General features: G+C 43.4%; 1 protein-coding gene across 1 annotated transcript in view; it reads left to right on the top strand.

The window, feature by feature from the left end:
* Positions 1-19,809, top strand: part of LOC132818538 (uncharacterized) — a 55,862-nt gene that overhangs the window by 33,416 nt on the left and 2,637 nt on the right. Inside the window, exon 3 of the mRNA XM_060829597.1 lies at positions 1,744-1,805. Coding sequence (XP_060685580.1) covers positions 1,744-1,805 — 62 coding nt within the window. The remainder of the gene's footprint in view (positions 1-1,743; positions 1,806-19,809) is intronic.

The following is a 19,809-nucleotide window of genomic DNA, read 5'->3' as shown; positions in this document are numbered from 1 at the left end:
CCTTCAGTAACCTGGTATGGTTTGGCAGCTGATAGGCTGCAAGCTTATTCACACGAATGCCAATCAAACATGACCAGGGTTCAGCACCCACTGTAAGACATGAGGCTTCATTTCCTTGTCACCTGGTCCAAAAGTACCTCTTAGGCTGGCAGCAGGATCCATGAGGCAAATTCCTGATGGTGGTCACATCAGTAGCCACTGCTCAGGCCATTGTCCCTAGTAGAGATGGAAGGCATATACTTCCAGCTCACTTTCCGCCAGTACAGATACTCTCTTGTTAGGTAGTGAGCTATATTTGGAAACTATCCAGGCAAGGATCCCATGCTCATGATTGCAAACCATGGTGGAACTGGAAAAGTTTTGTGTTTTCCCAATCTTCTTGCTTCCTATCCTGTCACCAAACACTTGGTTAAAATTGTGGTTAAATATTCCTGCACTATATGCTTTACTTTAGCAAGGCATTTGATAAGGTTCCCCATGGTAGGCTCGTTCGTAAAGACAGGAGGTTATGGGATACAGGGAGATTTGGCTATCTGGATTCAGAATTGGCTGGCTGACAGAAGGCAGAGTGGTTGTAGATGGAAAATATTCTGCCGGGAGGTCAGTGTTGAGTGGTGTCCCGCAGGGCTCTGTTCTTGGGCCTCTGCTCTTTATAGTTTTTTATGAATGACTTGGATGAGGAGGTTGAGGGGTGGGTTAGTAATTTGCAGATGACACAAAGGTTGGAGGTGCTGTCGATAGTATCGAGGGCTACTGCAGGCTGCAGCGCGATATAGACAGGATGCAGAGCTGGGCTGAGAAATGGCAGATGGAGTTCAACCTGGATAAATGCGAAGTGATGCATTTTGAAAGGTCGAACTCAAATGGTGAATATAGGATTAAAGACAGGATTCTTGGCAGTGTGGAGGAACAGAAGGATCTGTGTGTGCAAGTACATAGATCCCTCAAAGTTGCTACCCACGTGGATAGAATTGTTAAGAAAGCATATGGTGTTTCGGCTTTCGTTAACAGCGGGATTGAGTTTAAGAGCCGCAAGGTTTTGCTACAGATCAACAAGTCCTGGTGAGACCACACTTGGAATATTGTGTCCAGTTCTGGTTGCCCTATTATAGGAAAGATACTGAGGCTTTGGAGAGGGTGCAAAGATAGTTTACCAGGATGCTGCCTGGACTGGAGGGCTTGCCTAATGAAGAAAGGTTGTATAAGCTTGGATTTTTCTCTTTGGAGAGAAGGAGGAAGAGAGGAGACCTGATCGAGGTATACAAGATAATGAGTGGAATAGAAAGTCAATAGCCTGAGACTTTTCCCCAGGGCAGGATTGACTGGTACGCGGGGTCATAGCTTGAAGATATTAGGAGGAATATATAAAGGAGATGCCAGAGGTAAGTTCTTTACGGAGAGAGTTGAGAATGCATGGAATGCGTTGCCAGCTGAGGTGGTGGAAGTGGTCATTAGGGACGCTTAAACGACTGCTGGACATGCACATGGATAGCAGTGAGTTGAGGGTTGCACAGGTTAAGTGATTATATTTTACATTAGGATTAAACCTCAGCACAACATCTTAGGTCGAAGGGCCTGTTCTGTGCTGTACTTTTCTATGTTCTCTATGTTCTAAAACTGGCAGGGTTGAAATTAGTCACTGCTAGTCATGCACATTTGATTGATAACACGTCAGTAGTACTTTTCACACTGTAGTATATTTTCCTTACTATTGACCATTTTACTTTGAACTTTTTTTTACAGATGGGACAGCAAACTATTTTCTTATTCTCGATGGGAACTGAATGACTCTGTCAATGATGATGGTAGGACAACATATGCTGTTATTTTCATGGCACTATAAATTCCAGCTGCATAAATCTTCTGGCCTCACATCCTGGCATATGTCTGAATCTGTACTTGAAGCGGCCCTGGAAATGAGCTGACTATGAAAATTCTCTTGTACTTTATCAGCTTGACTTGATGGTTGTTTTCATCTGGGTCACAAGGTTATTGTTTCAAACTCTACTCTGTTGCTTGAGTGCATAATTTGGGTGATGCTTTGGTTTAGCATTGGAGAAGTGCTATATATCTAGAAGTGCTCTCAACTCCAATATCACTAAAGTCATAACTATTTGTTCAGGTAGATGCACAATATTCCATGGCTGCAGTTATACAAAGATATAGGAGAAAATTAGGATTGCAGATGCTGAAGATCAAAGTCAAAAGGTATGGATTTTGGAAAAGCACAGCCAGTCAGGCAGCATCTGAGGAGCAGGAGAGGCGATATTTCGAGCATAAGTCCTTCATCAGGAACATTCCTGATGAAGAGCTGATGCTCAAAATGTTGACTCTCCTGCTCCTCGGATGCTGCCTGACAGGCTGTGCTTTTCCAGCACCACACGTTTTGACTCTTATACAAAGATATGGCAGTGGATTTGAAGGCTAGAAACTAGTGGAGTGAAGGAGAGGATTGAGATGGGGGAAGGAAGTGAATTCAGCAGGCAGCCAAGCACTTGTCCTTTCACCGCACCAGGTGTTGCAGTGTTGTTTGTCTACCAGTGGACCAGTTGCAACCTTGAAGTGGGAAACTGTTGTCCACCTAAGGACCATTCCTCACTGAGAGGGTTTAACCAACACAGGTTGAAGCCCAGACCATGGGTTGTGCTGATAGGTTGCATTGCATGGACTAATGATGGATAGTGGGGTGAGTTACTTAGTGATGAAGGGCTTATGCCCAAAATGTTGATTCTCTGCTCCTTGGATGTTGCCTGACCTTCTGTGTTTTTCCAGCACAACACTCTCAACTCTGATCTCCAGCATCTGCTGTCCTCACTTTCTCCTGAGCTACTTAACAACACCCTTGAGGCCATTGGAAAGTTTTCCACAAGAATTTCCCTGCTCCCATTGACTCTCAAACTCCCCTCCCTGGAATCTGTCAGTTTGCCACTTGGGATGTTGGAGGTTTCCATGTCTCACCTGCTTGAGCCGCATTTGACACAGTTCACTCAACCTCTGACTGGCTTGCTGTTCTCTGAGATGAGACTTCTGATTAAGTTGCCATTAAATAGCTATGGGCTAGCTGGTATTCCATTTGGGCCCTTCCCTAACCTTTGAGCCGGAGGGTGTGATGGGGTGAAAGATCCTGTGCCCCATGTAGTTTCAGCCTAGTAATGCTGTTTAAATTGGAGCAGGGAGTTCTCATAGTGCTGAGCCAGCAATGATTCCTGGCCCACCCAAGGAAAAACAAAATAACAGTTTATTTATCTCATTTGCTGTTAATGTGACTTTGCTATGGGGACAATGACCACCATGTTTGTTGACAAAACAAGAAGTGACTGCATTTCAAAAGTAATGAAATATTATGAAGATATTAAAGATGAGAGAGAGATAAACGTAGTTTTGTACCATTTCGGTTGTCCTCACTCCTAACCTTAATTAGCTTGCAGTGAATTAAAACTGTCGATGAAAATCAGCTTGGTGCCTACCATTTAAAATTCATCAACAAAACCCTTTCACACGGTGAGTAGTTAGGGTATGGCATACACTGCCTGGAAGTGCAGTGGAGGCAAGTTATCTTGAAGTATTCAAGAGGGGAGCATTATTTTGAATAGAAATGATGTTGGATAGAAAACATGTTTATGAGAAAAAAGTAGAAAATTGGTACTTGGTAATAGAACCAGTGCAGGCATGATGGGTCGAATGGCCTCTTTCTGTGCTGTGACAATTGAGATTCTGTGAAAATGCTTTGGTCAGCAGGGTTCACTGCTGTCAGTTAGATTCAATCCCCCTAACTCAATGAGTATGGAATCTCTGTGAGGGATAACTGAGTGATGTAAATTAAAATGAATATTCTTTGTGTAATTCTTTCCTCATACCTTTTCATGCCCTACTGCTTGCAATTTTTAAGGAAATCCAATGAGATAGGAATGAGGAGAATGAAAATTATGTTACAGCTGAAAACAAAATCTGCTGGTGGTCACAGCAGATCAGGCAGCATCCATGGTGAGAAAGCAAGCTAACGTTTTGAGTGCCTTTGATTTCTTTCTAGTAGTTTCTCTACACTCAGGAAGTGTTGCAGCATGTTGATTTTTTTTTCAGTTGGGAGGACCAAGGATCCAGTTTTAATTTGAATAAATTCATAGCAGTGATCATTGTGCTAAGAAATTTTAAGACTAAGACTTAGACTTTTTAAGACTTTTTGTGCTAAGACTTTTTAAGAAACCTGAGGTCAAGCAACCACACAGTGTCTGCCAGCTCACTGCACACTTCATTCGCTGAACTAAGAAAAGTGACGATATCAGGCATCAGATTTTAAAATCATTGCAGGATCTTCCCTCAACTTAACCATCTCCCAGCAGCATGGAGGATTAGCTCACCATCGGCAAAGCAGAATTTGTCGAGTAAGGATTTAAACAAAAGGTGCGGAAGGGCTCTTGCTGAATCAATTTACAATATTAACAAAAGCTTTCATTCCATGAGAAAAGTCCATAACTTTAATGAATAAAGTTTCTGTGGGTTATGTAGCGGCAATTGACAAAAACAGGAAAATGAGATCATTTCTGCAAAACAACACAAAGACCACACTTGCACCAATCATGGTTGGTATGCCATCAGTAGTGACAGAAAATACTTGCTTGATTGGAATGTTTTTCTTAAACACATTCTTTTTAAATTTATTGTAGGTATCCTCACCCCTTGTTTGTTCTCTTAAGTGACCAAAAGGGGGAGAAGATCCTCTTTAGTTGTTATGTCCTTAAAAGCAATGTGCACAAAACCATCAGCTAGACATTGTCAGTCAAGTCAATTGATTAATCAAGTTGCAGTAGAAAGTTCTTCCAGTCCTTTGTCTTCACACCAGGAACCCACTTGTATTGCTATTGTGGAAACACCAAGTCACGTTACATTTTCTTCATTTTTCTTGGAGGCTCTGAATAAATGGTTAGTGGCTGCAATCATTGCTGCTTTATTTACTTCGCCATCTGTGAATAATTTCTTGTGTGTTGCCAGAAGATGGCAAGTGAGAAAATGATGCTTCAGTACAGGCCCTACCTTTTCCACTGGCTTAGAAAAACGTGACTGTTAAACTTTCAAAACCATGTCGAGAGTGTGGTACTGGAAAAGCACAGCAGGTCAGGCAGCATCCGAGGAGCAAATTGAGAAACAAATTTGTAAGGAAGTCTCAGTTATTTGTAAGAATAATGGGGTGGTTATGGTAGGGGATTTTAACTTTCCAAACATAGACCGGGACTGCCATAGTGTTAAGGGTTTTGATGGAGAAGAATTTGTTAAGTGTGTACAAGAAAATTTCTAATTCAGTATGTGGATATACCTACTAGAGAAGGTGCAAAACTTGACCTGCTCTTGGGGAAATAAGGCAGGGCAGGTGACTGAGGTGTCAATAGGGGAGTACTTTGGGCCAGCGACCATAATTCTATTAGTTTTAAAATAGCGACGGAAAAGGATAGACCAGATCTAAAAGTTGATGTTCTAAATTGGAGAAAGGCCAATCTTGACGGTATTAGGCAAGAACTTTCAAAAGCTGATAGGGCACAGATGTTCGCAGATAAAAGGACAGCTGGAAAATGGTCAGCTTTCGGAAATGAGATAACAAGAATCCAGAGAAAACATTCCTGTTAGGGTGAAAGGAAAGGCTGGTAGGTATAGGGAATGCTGGATGACTAAAGAAATTGAGGTTTTGGTTAAGAAAAAGAGAGAAGCATATGTCAGGTAAAGACAGGATAGATTGACAGGGCCTGGGAAATGAATATTCAAGGCTACACGTGCTATCGTAAGGACAGACTGATGGGCAGAGGGGGGTGGGGTGACCATTTTGGTAAGGGATGATATTCAGTCCCTTGTGCGGGGGAACCTAGAATCAGGATGTAGAGTCAATATGGATAGAGCTGAGAAATTCTAAGGGTAAAAAGACCCTCTTGGGAGTTATCTACAGGCCCCCAAACAGTAGTCTGGATGTCGGATGTAAGTTGAATCAGGAGCTGAAATTGGCCTGTCACAAAGATGTTACTACAGTTGTTATGGGGGATTTCAACATGCAGGTAGACTGGGAGAATCAGGATGGTATTGAACCTCAAGAAAGAGACTTTGTGGAGTGCCTCAGAGTTGGATTCTTAGAACAGCTGGTGCTGGAGCTGACCAGGGAGAAGGCAATTCTGGATCTGGTATTGTGCAACGAACCAGAATTGATCAGGGACCTCGAAGTGAAGGAGCCATTGGGAAGTAGTGACCATAATACAATAAGCTTCAATCTGCAATTTGAGAGGGAGAGGGTACAATCGGAAGTGACAATATTTCAGTTGAATAAAGGGAACTATGGAGCTATGAGGGAGGAACTGGTCAAAGTTCAATGGTGCAGTACCTTTGCAGGGATGACAGTGGAGGAACAATGGCAGGTTTTTCTGTGTATAATGCAGAAGATGCAGGATCAGTTCATTCTAAAAAGGAAGAAAGATCCTAGGAGGAGGCATGGGTGGCCGTGGCTGATGAGGGAAGTTAACAAACATATAAAGTTAAAAGAGAAAAAGTATAACATAGCAAAGATAAGTGGGAAAACGGAGGACTGGGAAGCTTTTAAAGAACAACAGAGGATTACTAAGAAGGAAATATGCAGAGCAAAAATGAGGTACGAAGGTAAACTGGCCAAAAATATAAATGAGGATAGCAAAAGCTTTTGAAAGGCAAAAAATGGTTAAGACTAAAATTGGGCCCTTGAAGACAGAAACAGGGGAATATATTACAGGGAACAATGCTTCAGATTTGTGTTCACTGGGGAAGACACAAGCAATCTCCCTGAGGTAACAGTGGCTGAAGGACCTGAACTTAAGGAAATTTATATTTGCCAGGAATTGGTGTTGGAGAGACTGTTGGGTCTGAAGGTTGATAAGTCCCCGGGGCCTGATGGTCTACATCCCAGGGTACTGAAGGAGGTGGCTCAAGAAATCGTGGATGCGTTGGTGATTATTTTCCAGAGTTTGATAGATTCAGGATCAGTTCCTGCAGATTGGAGGGTGGCTAATGTGCCACTTTTTAAGAAAGGAGGGAGAGAGAAAGCAGGAAATTATAGACCAGTTAGTCTGACTTCAGTGGTGGAAAAGATGCTGGACTCTATTATAAAGGATGAAATTACAACACATTTGGATAGTAGTAACAGGATAGGTCAGAGTCAGCATGGATTTATGAAGGGGAAATCATGCTTGACTCTTCTGGAATTTTTTGAGGATGTAACTCTGAAGATGGACGAGGGAGATCCAGTAGATGTAGTGTACCTGGACTTTCAGAAAACTTTTGATAAATTCCCACATAGGAGATTAGTAGCAAAATTAGGGCGCATGGTATTGGGGCAAAGTACTAACTTGGATTGAAAGTTGGTTGGCTGACAGGAAACAAAGAGTAGTGATAAATGGCTCCATTTCGGAATAGCAGGCAGTGACCAGTGCTGGGACCACCGCTTTTTACAATATATATTAATGATATAGAAGATGGTATTAGTAATAACATTAGCAAATTTGCTGATGATACGAAGTTGAGTGGCAGGGTGAAATGTGAGGAGGATATTAGGAGATTACAGGGTGACCTGGAAAGGTTAGGTGAGCGGTCAGATGCAGTTTAATGTGGATAAATGTATGGTTATCCACTTTGGTGGCAAGAACAGGAAGATAGATTACTACCTAAATGGAATCAATATAGGTAAAGGGACAGTACAAAGAGATCTGGGTGTTCTTGTACACCAGTCAGTGAAGGTAAGCATGCAGGTACAGCAGGTAGTGAAGAAGGCTAATAGCATGCTGGCCTTCATAACAAGAGGAATTGAGTACAGAAGCAAAGTGGTTCTTCTGCAGCTGTACAGGGCCCTGGTGAGACCATACCTGGAGTATTGTGTGCAGTTCTGATCTCCAAATTTGAGGAAAGACATTCTGGCTATTGAGGGAGTGCAGTGTAGATTCACGAGGTCAGTTCCTGGAATGGCGGGACTACCTTACGCTGAAAGACTGGAGCTTGTATACCCTTGAGTTTAGAAGACTGAGAGGGGATCTGATTGAGACATATAAGATTATTAAAGGATTGGACACTCTGGAGGCAGGAAACATGTTTCCGCTGATGGGTGAGTGCCAAACCAGAGGACACAGCTTAAAAATACGGGGTAGACCATTTAGGACAGAGATGAGGAGAAACTTCTTCACCCAGAGAGTGGTGGCTGTGTGGAATGCTCTGCCCCAGAGGGCAGTGGAAGCCCAGTTTCTGGATTCATTTAAGAAAGAGTTGGATGGAGCTCTCAAGAATAGTGGAATCAAGGGTTATGGAGATAAGGCAGGAACAGGATACTGATTAAGGATGATCAGCCATGATCATATTGAATAGTGGTGCAGGCTCGAAGGGCAGAATGGCCTACTCCTGCACCTATTGTCTATTGAGTAAATCCTAAAAGTGTATAAAGGCAGTAGGAGTACACTTAAGAGAGAAATCAGGAGGGCAAAAAGGGGACATGAGATAGCTTTGGCAAATAGAGGTAGGGAGAATCCAAAGGGTTTTTACAAATACATTAAGGACAAAAGGGTAACTGGGAAGAGAATAGCGCTCCTCAAAGATCAGAAAAATCGACGTTTCGGGCAAAAGTCCTTCATCAGGAGTAAGGCCTGATATGTATTTGGAAAGGCAAGGACTGGTTAGGCATAGTCAATGTGGCCTTATGCATGGGAAATCATGTCTCACAAATTTGATTGAATTTTTTGAAGAAGTAACAAAAAAGGATTGATGAGGGTAGAGCAGTAGATGTGATCTAGATGGACTTCAGTAAGCTGTTTGACAAGGTTCCCCATGGGAGACTGGTTAGCAAGTTTAGTTCTCATGGAATACAAGAGAGAACTAACCATGTGGATGCAGAACTGGCTCAAACATAGAAGACAGAGGGTAGTGGTGGAGGGTTGCTTTTCAGACTGGAGGCCTGTGACCAGTGGAGTGCCGTAAGGATTGGTGCTCGATCCACTACTTCTCATCATTTTTATGAATGTTTTGGATGTGAGCATAAGAGGTATAGTTAGTAAGTTTGCAGATTACACCAAAATTGGAGGTGTAGTGGACAGTGAAGAAGGTTACCTCAGATTACAATGGCATCTTGATCAGATGGGCCAATTGGCTAAGAAATGGCAGAAGGAGTTTAATTTAGATAAATGTGAGGTGTTGCATTTTGGGAAAGCAAATCTTAGCAGGACTTATACACTTAATGGTAAGGTCCTAGGGAGTGTTGCTGAACAAAGAAACCTTGGAGTGCAGGTTCACAGCTCCTTGAAAGTGGAGTCACTGGTAGATAGGATAATGAAGAAGGCGTTTGGTATGCTTTCCTTTATTGGTCAGAGTAATGAGTCAGGCGTTGGGAGGTCATGTTGCAGCTATACAGGACATTGGTTAGGCCACTGTTGGAATATTGTGTGCAATTCTGATCTCCTTCCTATGGGAAAGATGTGAAACTTGAAAGGGTTCAGAAAAGATTTACAAAGATGTTGCCAGGGTTGGAGGATTTGAGCAATAGGGAAAAGTTGACTAGGTTGTTTTCCTTGGAGCGTCGGAGGATGAGGGGTGACCTTATAGAGGTTTATAAAATCGTGAGGGATAGAATAAATGGACAAAGTCTTTACCCTGGGTGGGGGAATCTAGAACTAGAGGGCATAGGTTTAGGGTGAGAGGGGAAAAATATAAAAGAGACCTAAGGGGCAACCTTTTCACACAGTGTGGTACGTGTATGGAATGACCTGCCAGAGGAAGTGGTGAAGCTAGTACAATTGCAACATTTAAAAGGCATCTGAATGGGTATATGAATAGGAAGGGTTTGGAGGGATATGGGCCAGGTGCTGACAGATGGGACTAGATTGGGTTGGGATATCTGGTCGGCATGGACGGTTGGACCGAAGGGTTTGTTTCCATGCTGTACACCTCTATGACTCTATGACACAGGATTTTATGAATTGTAGAGAATCTTGAAATGCAATATTAAATTAATCTATATGATTAAATCTGCTGTTTTACTGTGACGCTGATGAAACTGAATTACACCAGCTAATCACAACCAGCAAATGTTTTATGTTTGACTCTACTGCATTCATAAGAGCAACAAGAAACTCTTGCTGGATACCATGTTGTAAGCAAGAGGCAAATTCTTGTCTGAAATAATATGCTGTTGTTCATTGATAGCAGATTAAACCCAAGTAATCCTATTAGTAGATTTACAAATGCTAATTTGGGTGGCACAGTGGCTTAGTACTTAGCACTGATGTCTCACAGCACCAGGCACCCAGCCTGGGCGACTGTCTCCTTGTGCCTGCATGGGTTTCCTCCGGGTGCTTCGGTTTCCTCCCAAAGTCCAAAGATATGTAAGTTAGGTGGATTGGCCATGATAAATTGCCCATAGTATCCAGGGATGTGCAAGCTAGAGTGGATTGGCCATGATAAATTGCCCATAGTATCCAGGGATGTGCAGGTTAGAATGGATTGGTTATGTTACATTGCCCATCATATCCAGGGATATACAGTTAGGTCGATTGGCCATGGGAAAAGCAAGGTTACAGGGATAGGACAGGGAGGTGGGTCTATGTTAGATGCTGTTTGGAGGGTCAGTGTGGCTGAAAGGCCTACTTCCACACTGTAGGCACTCAATGATTCCTACTAAATTCCTATTAAACATTTGTGTTCTTAGAAACTATCACAGTTGTTTGGTAGTTTTGTTTGGCCATCTCAGGACTTTGGCGTTGTGAAATGTATTTTATAATGACAGGTGTACTCTTTCCCTTTCTTGGCTGGGTGCATCCTTAACATCCAAGAAACTCAACACCATTCACAACATAGCAGCTGTTAACACCAACCCCTCTAGAAGTCCTCAGCCTCATGGAAGTCCGTCTTCAGCTAACTTTTGTTCACTTCGCCTGACGTCAAGAAATGTATGAAGGCACTGGGTCATGAAAAACCTGCAGCACAAAGAGATCTGGGAGGTCCTAGAGAACGACTTGCCAAAAAAACCAGCTTCTACGTTCAGTGGGTAAAAGAGGAGGCAAATGGTGGCCTTCATTTCAAAGGGAATGGAGTGTAAAAATAGGGAGGTCTATCTAAAATTCTGCAATTGTCCGATCACTGTAGGAATGCTATTAACAGTTTTTGTCCACTTATCTAAGAAAAGTGATTCCAGCTTTAGAGGCTGTCTAGTTAAGGTTCACAAGATTGATCCTGTGTTTGGAGGGATTTTCGTATGAGGAGAGGTTTGAGTAGGTTAGCCTTGTACTTATTGCAGTTTAGGAGAATGAGTAGAGAACGTATTGAAATGTACAAGATTCTTAGGGGTCTTGACATGGTATTTGCAGACTAGTTGTTTTCCCTAGACTAGACCTTAGTGTGTAATCTCAGATTAACGAGTTGCCTGTTGTGGTTCTGTTCTCCCAACTGGGAATTTGTGTTACAGACGTTTCATCCCCTGTCTAGGTGACATCCTCAGCACTTGGGAGCCTCCTGTGAAGCGTTTCTGTGATCTTTCCTCCGCCATTTGTAGTGGTTTGGATCTGTCGCTTCCGGTTGTCAGTTCCAGCTGTCCGTTGCAGTGGTCGGTATATTGGGTCCAGGTCAATGTACTTATTGATTAAGTCTGTGGATGAGTGCCATGCCTCTAGGAATTCCCTGGCTGTTCTCTGTTTGGCTTGTCCTATAATAGTAGTGTTGTCCCAGTCGAGTTCATGTTGCTTGTCATCTGCATGTGTGGCTACTAGGGATAGCTGGTCGTGTCGTTTCGTGGCTAGTTGATGTTCATGGATGCGGATCGTTAGCTGTCTTCCTGTTTGTCCTATGTAGTGTTTTGTGCAGTCCTTGCATGGGATTTTGTACACTACACTACATCCCATGCAAGGACTGCACAAAACAGTACATAGGACAAACAGGAAGACAGCTAACGATCCGCATCCATGAACACTAACTAGCCACGAAACGACACGACCAGCTATCCTTAGTAGCCACACACGCAGATGACAAGCAACATGAATTCGACTGGGACAACACTACTATTATAGGACAAGCCAAACAGAGAACAGTCAGGGAATTCCTAGAGGCATGGCACTCATCCACAGATTCAATCAATAAGCACATCAACCTGGACCCAATATACCAACCACTGCAACGGACAGCTTGAACTGACAACCGGAAGCGGCAGATTCAAACCACTATAAATGCTGGAGGAAACATCACAGAAGCGCTTCACAGGAGGCTCCCAAGCACTGAGGATGTCACCTAGACAGGGGATGAAACGTCTGCAACACAACTTCCCAGCTCGGCGAACAGAACCACAACACCGAGCACCCGAGCTGCAAATCTTCTCACCAACTTTAAGGAGTTGCCTATTTAAGACAGAGCTGAAGTGTATTTTCTTGTATGAGAATCAGTGGAATTCCTTATTGCAAAGGGTTGTCGAAGTTGGGTCAGTCAATATGTTCAAGGCTGTGATACAGATTTGTAATCATAAAGGAAAAGAATTTAGGGAAAAGGCAGGAAAGTGGAGTTAAGGATTATGAGATCAGGCATGATCTTATTGAATGACGAAGCAAATTCGATGGGCCAAATGGCCTACTTCTGTTCCCATATCTTGTGATCTTCTGAGGATACTGAAGTTCCTCATTGTAATTTTTTAGATGCCTTTCCCACCTGCCACTTAGACAGCATGTTTAGTGGCCAGAGTGGAGGATCAGATCCAGGAGACTATTATCATGGTCTCTTCTGGATGATCCCAGGTTCTGCTCAAGAGGAGAGCTGTTCAGAGACTTTGGCTTGTGGGATTGGAGAAAAGAGAGCACTGCAGTGTTGCCGTGAGGGATAGAGAAAACATATGAGTCCTGGAAAGAGAGGAGATCAGCAAAGGGCTGAGAATAGATTAGCAGCAGTCATGGCTGAAGGCTTCCTTTAAGGCCCACGGTTAGACAGTGTTGATGACAATGTTGGTGTACTGCACTGCTTTTTCTGATCCACAAGGAGCAGAGAAAAAGGAATTTACTTCATGGAGCAAACTGCTCCTGCCTCCCATTTCTTGCCCAATTTCCTGACCCCGAAGAGACCAGCAGCAAAGAAGAACAAAGAAAATTTACAGCGCAGAACAGGCCCTTCAGCCTTCCTAGCCTGGGCCGATCCAAATATACTATCTAAAATATCGGTCAATTCCTAAGCATCCGTGTCCCTCTGTTCCCCACCTGCTCATCCATCTGTCCAGGCGCATCCTAAATGACTCTACCGTGCCTGCCTCTGCCACCTCTGCTGGCAACGCGTTCCAAACGCTCACCACCCTCTGTGTGAAGTACTTATCGCGTGTATCCCTCTTAAATTTTCCACCTCTCACCTTGAAAGCATGACCTCTCATTATTGAATCCTTCACCCTGGGGCAAAATCTTGTCTCTATCCACCCTGTCTATACCCTTCATGATTTTGTAAACCTCAATCAGGTCCCCCCTCAATCTCCTTTTTTCTAGTGAAAATAAACCTAACCTACTCAACCTATCTTCATAGCTAGCACCTTCCATACCAGGCAACATCCTCGTAAACCTTCTCTGCACCCTCTCCAAAGCCTCCACATCCTTTTGGTAATGTGGCGCGTGGCAGTGCATTTTAAATAGATTTCCTATAATACTGTGGTAGCTTGATATAACTATGTTCATAAACCATCCCATCTCTCATGGAAAGATGCCACAAAGCCCCTGGAAAAACACTAAAAGGTGCAATTGCTTGGGTTCAGTCATGTTTTGCACAAAAATAGAAATTGCTGGATAGCTCAGCAGGTCTGGCAGCATCCGTGGACACAAATCAGCATTAATGTTTTGGATCTGTTAACCCTTCCTCAGAATTGAAGGTATCAAGGCAAAATAGCTTTTTTATGCAGAAGTTGGGCTCAGGAGAGGGGGATAAGGAGTAAAGGATAGGTCGAGATAGAGCTCAAAGAGAGAGAAAACAGTTGGATAGATAAAGGAGTAGATAATGACCAGGCTAGGAGGATGAATAGCTGCTAATGGGGATTATTAGCAGCTAACAATGGGTTGTGTGTAGTAGCAGACCATGTGATAACAAGCTGAAAATGCGTTGCTGGAAAAGTGCAAGGAACAGGAGAATTGACGTTTTGGGCATGAGCCCTTCTTCAGGAAAAACTGCTGCTCCTTGGATGCTAAAAAAAAAACTCCTGCTCCTTGGATGCTGCCTGACCTGCTGCACTTTTCCAGCAACACATTTTCAGCTCTGATCTCCAGCATCTGCAGTCCTCACTTTCTCCATGTGGTAACAAGGCCTGCTGTGTGGGATTTGGAGTAAGGACATGGGAGAATATCCCTGATGCCCTAAGATTGTTGAACTCGACAGGGTCCAGAAGGCTGTCGAGTTTCCAAGTGGGAAATGATGTCCTGTTCTTCCAGCTTGCACTGAGCTTGCTGGAACAATGCAGCAAGCCTGAGACAGGGAACAAGGTGATGTGTTGGAAGTGAAAATGTGTTGCTGGAAAAGCGCAGCAGGTCAAAGGAATTGACCTGCTGCGCTTTTCCAGCAACACATTTCCAGCTCTGATACTCCAGCATCTGCAGACCTCACTTTCTCCTCGATGTGTTGGAAGTGGCAGGCAACTGCAAACTTTAGGTCTTTTTTTGCAGATAGAATGAAGATATTTTGCGAAGCGGTCACCCAGTCTACACTTTGTTTCCCCAATGTAGAGGAGACCACATTGTCTGCAGCGAATGCAGTAAACCAGATTGTGAGACGTGCAGGTAAAACGCTGCTTTACCTGGAAGATATATTTAGACCCTTGGGTACCGTGGAAGGTGGAAGTAAGTGGGCAGGTGTTACAACTTCTGAGGTTGTAGGTGAAAATGTCTGGAGCTGGAAGCGTGGATCTTGAGAGTGAAGGAGTGGTCCAGGATGTCCGGGATGGAATGGCCCTTGTGGAAGGCTGACGAGGGGAGGGAATTCATAGAATTATGGAAGCCCTGCAGTGTGGAAACAGGCCATTTGGCCCTACAAGTCCACACCTAGACCCATTCCCCTACCTTATTAATCTACATTTACTCCTAACTAATTCACCTAACCTACACTATCCTGAATACTATGGGCAATTTTAGCATGGCTAATTCACCAAACCTGCACATCTTTGGATTATGGGAGGAAGCAGAGCACTGGAGGAAACCCACGCAGACAAGGGTAGAATGTGTAAACTCCACACAGACAGTCGCCCGAGGCAGGAATCAAATCCAGGTCCCTGGTGTTGTGAGGCACCAGTGCTAACTACTGAGCCACTGTGCTGGGGAATATGTCTGGTGGTGGCACCTCCCTGGATGTGGTAGAAATGGCAGCTAATCATCCTCTGGATGTGAGTGCTTTTGAGTGACAGGTGAGGGCATGGGGGCCCCTATCGTTGTTGTGGGACGGAAGAGAGAGGACAAGGGGCGACGTGCAGGAAATGGGTCAGACCCAGCTGAGAACCCTGTCAACTACAGTGCTGGGAAATCCTGGTTTGAGGAAGAAGGTGGACATTTTGGGGGTCACTGTCAAAGTTGGCATTATCAGAACAGAGACAACGGAGATGGAATAGAGCCTTTATAGGAAACAGGGTGTGAGGATTAGACTCGATTAGATTACTTACAGTGTGGAAACAGGCTCTTCGGCCCAACAAGTCCACACCAACCCGCCGAAGCACAACCCACCCAGACCCATTCCCCTACATTTACCTCTTCACCTAACACACTATGGGCAATTTTAACGTGGTCAATTCAACTAATCTGCACATTTTTGGACTGTGGGAGGAAACCGGAGCACCCGGAGGAAACCCACGCAGACACAGGGAGAATGTGCAAACTCCACGCAGTCAGTCGCCTGAGTCGGGAATTGAACCCGGGTCTCTGGCACTGTGAGGCAGCAGTGCTAACCACTGTGCCACTGTGCTGCCCACAGGGTGTTTAGTCAAGGTAACTGTGCGAGTCACTGGGTTTGTTGTGGACATTTGTGGCCTGCCTATCCCCAGAAATGGAAACAGAAATGTCAAGGAAGTGAGGGGAGGAGTCAGAGACGGGCCAGGTGTAGTTGAAAGTGGGGTTGAACTTGGAAATGAAATAGATAAACTTTTCCATTTCCAAACAGAGGGAAGCAGCAATGATGATATCATTGATATTATCGGAGAAAGATTTGTGGGTGGTGGCCAGAATAGGACTGGAATACGGAATGTTTCACAATTCCCACACGAGATAGGCATAGCTAGGGCCCAGGCTGATACCCGTGGTCATCCCTTTGATCTGAAGAAAGTGAGAGGGAAGCATCACTGGACCCAAAACATTAACTCTGACTTCTCTTCACATGTGCTGCCAGACCTGCTGAGCTGTACTAGCAATTTCTGTTTTTGTTTCTGAGTTAAAAGAAAAGTTGTTTAGAGTGAAGGTGAGCTCAGCCAGGTGAGGAGGCTGATGGTGGATGGGACTGGGTCAGACCTTTTTCACAGGAAGAAACAGAGAGCCCTGAGACCATCCTGAAGGGGAATGGGTGTGTAAAGGGATTGCGTTGTAAAGAGCAGGCGGCTGGAACCAGCAAACTGGAAAGTCTGAAACTGACATAAAGTGTCAAAAAAATCGCAGATCTAAGTGGGAGGCGACTGGACAAGGGGAGAACAAACTGAGTCAATGTAGGAAGAGATGAGTTCCGCGGGACAAGAGCAGGCAGAAACCCAATGGATCTGCCCAGCCAGTCCTGTTTGTGGATTTTGGGAAGAAGGTAGAAATGAGCTGTGTGGGACTGGCGGCCTATGGGCTTTGGAGACAGTGGGAGGCGGAGACCACCAGATGAAATATGGATAGTGACCATCGTGGAGGAGGTAGCTTGATGTCTGTGGTGGGGTCAGCGTTTGATCATTTAACCTCTTTCATCAATTCTGGGTAGGGAATGTTTGGGGTAGACTCATTGATATTGAGCTCACAACTTCCAAAAAAAAAACACAGTACCACTTTGAGAAATGCTCTCAGAATAAATGGTTGTATTCTGAAAGACAGCTTCAGCCCATAACCACTTATTACAGAGATGGGTGATAACAACGAGCCAAGGTGACCATTCATATGGAAATTTACTCAGGAACTTGTGATGTTGCTGTAAAATTGATGTTTCTTCCTGTGTCATGACTGTGAATTGAAAAGAGTCGGTCTGCCAAAGATGCTTGGATTTTTTTCCAAAGGCCTACCAGTATTAAAAAATATCTCCCTATATCATTCCGAGCCAATGGTCCAGTATTCAAAAAGACTGCAAAAACTCTGGATAGTTAACCTGCATGCTATGACTTTGTTACTTCAATATCAATGACCCCACCCAAACATTCCCTACCCTTAATTGATGAGGGGGGGTAAATGGTCAAACGCTGACCCCATCATAGAGCACCAAGCTACCTCCTCCACAGTGGTCACTAGCCATATTTCATCTGGTGATCTCCTCCTCCCACTGTCTCCAAGCCCATAGACCCAGCCAGCCCTATACAGCTCATTTCCCCTTTCTTCCCAAAATCCACAACAGGACTGGCTGGGCAGATCCATTGGGTTTCTGCCTGCTCCTGTCCCACGGAACTCATCTCTTCCTACATCGACTCAGTTTGTTCTCCCTTGTCCAGTCCCTTCCCACTTAGATCTGCGATTCTTTTGACACTTTATGTCAGTTTCAGAATTTCCCGTTTGCTGGCTCCAGCCACCTCCTCTTTACAACGCAAATCGTTTACACACCCATTTGTTATTTCATGGAAGTTCAAATGAGTTTTTAACATTTCTTCTGTCAGATTGAGACTGCACTTAAAACACAATTAGCTTTACCAAACGGTGGACAGAAACTACTTATGACAAAAAAACCCATCAATTGCATACTTCGCTCCCCTCCTGCATGGTTCTTGACTCAAAATCAGGAAACCTGTCTTACAAATCAGTTTTGCCAAGACCTAGCCATCACCAGCAGTGAGACTTAATGAGGTAAAGCAGTTAACTGTTTGAATGCCACAAAATACCTCAAACATTGCTTGTAAAAGCTAGTGAAAGAAAACCAATAGTTGTATTAACATCTTAATATAAACCAAATATTTAAGAAAATGAACAATGCATGCAAAATTTATCAAATTACTTTCAATATTCCCTCTTTTCTTTACCCCCATTGCGATTCTTTTCCTATTCTATTATTATTTTCACCTTTATCTCTGTCTATTATTACCGATAATATTTTCTTTTGTCTCATGAGGTAGGAGTTTCATAACAAATCATCATGTTTTTGATTAAATTAAATTTACTGCACCTGAAAATTAAACCAACCACATTAATCAAGAGAAATGCCCACTCACATCAAATTAGTTACAAAATCCCAATCATTGAATCAGCTAACTCATTAATCTTTTATATGGCCCCCAGAACTGGTAATAAGGACATTTTGTAATTAGTTCTTTTGCTGGCTGGTAAGATTCAGTGCTTAAATACTCCTGTTACCAAACAAAGCATATAAACCCCTAGATTTTCAGCGTAGGGCCCCATTGGCTATGGACACAGTGGTGTCAATGATGGTGAAAGAAGACCGACAAGAGGGAAAAAATGGCATAAGTAGCAGGAATGTGGAATTTTGCAGGAGTTGTAGAGTTGGTTAAGGTACCAGTGCCATGGACGGGAAAGGCAAAGAGTGAATTTGTCACAAAAATGAGAATTGAATCATTAGAGAATTGGGAGCAAACGTGGATCGGTCGGGACTGAAGAGAGTGGAGGAAGATTTGCTCCCGGACAGGACATGATCAGGAAATTTGAAGAGTTAAAATTGATTTGGGGATGCCAGTGTTGGACTAGAGTGTACAAAATTAAAAATCACACAACACCAGGTTATAGTCCAACAGGTTTATTTGGAAGCACTAGCTTTCGGAGCACTGCTCCTTCATCAGGTGGTTGTGGAGAATAAGATTGTAAGACACAGAATCTATAGCAAAAGTGATGTAACTGAAATTATATATTGAAAAAGACGTGGATTGTTTGTTAATTTTCTCAACTTTTAGAATGACTACGTTGGTTTCAATTCTTTCATATGTAAATTGCAAACATTTTTTTAAAAGTTACATTCTCAAGTGAACTTTAACTATCACCTGGTGAAGGAGCGTTGCTCCGAAAGCTAGTGTGCTTCCAATTAAACCCGTTGGACTATAACCTGGTGTTGTGTGATTTTGTACACCCCAGCTGAAAATGTGTTGCTGGTTAAAGCACAGCAGGTTAGGCAGCATCCAAGGAACAGGAAATTCGACGTTTCGGGCCAGAGCCCTTCATCAGGAATTTGTACACCCCAGTCCAACACCGGCATCTTCAAATCATTTAACAATTGGTGTCATGTTGCCCCAGATAATGTATTAAAGGTGTGAGCTTCCCTGTGTGAGGCTGTCTGTGCCACAATGGTCAGACTGATTCTAATCTAAAAAATGGATTTATAGAATGTTTCATGGATTCATGCAGTTTTTGAGCAAAATAAAATGTAATTCTGCAAGTGCAAATTCATCCTGCAAATTTATATGTGTATGTGTGCATGTGGATGGGGAGCTGGGGAGTTTATCAGTGTCTTTTGAGAGTGTGTGTATATATGTGTGTGGATTAAAGTTTGTAAAGTGCGAGGGTTAGCAGGATAGTTGATGCACCTCATTGGCCATAAGCTGCTTGGGGAAAAATGAAAAACAGTTTTTTCCTCAGTTGCACTATTCCATTTTACTGCAGTTTATACATTTTTGTTTTGAATTTCAGCAGCATTGCTCAGCCTCCAATGAATTGTGATTGCATTAAGTTTCCA

Source organism: Hemiscyllium ocellatum, chromosome 9, assembly GCF_020745735.1.
Source record: "Hemiscyllium ocellatum isolate sHemOce1 chromosome 9, sHemOce1.pat.X.cur, whole genome shotgun sequence".
Classification (NCBI taxonomy): domain Eukaryota; kingdom Metazoa; phylum Chordata; class Chondrichthyes; order Orectolobiformes; family Hemiscylliidae; genus Hemiscyllium; species Hemiscyllium ocellatum.
Note: the sequence above shows the minus strand (reverse complement) of the source record. Positions and strands in the feature narration are given on the sequence as shown.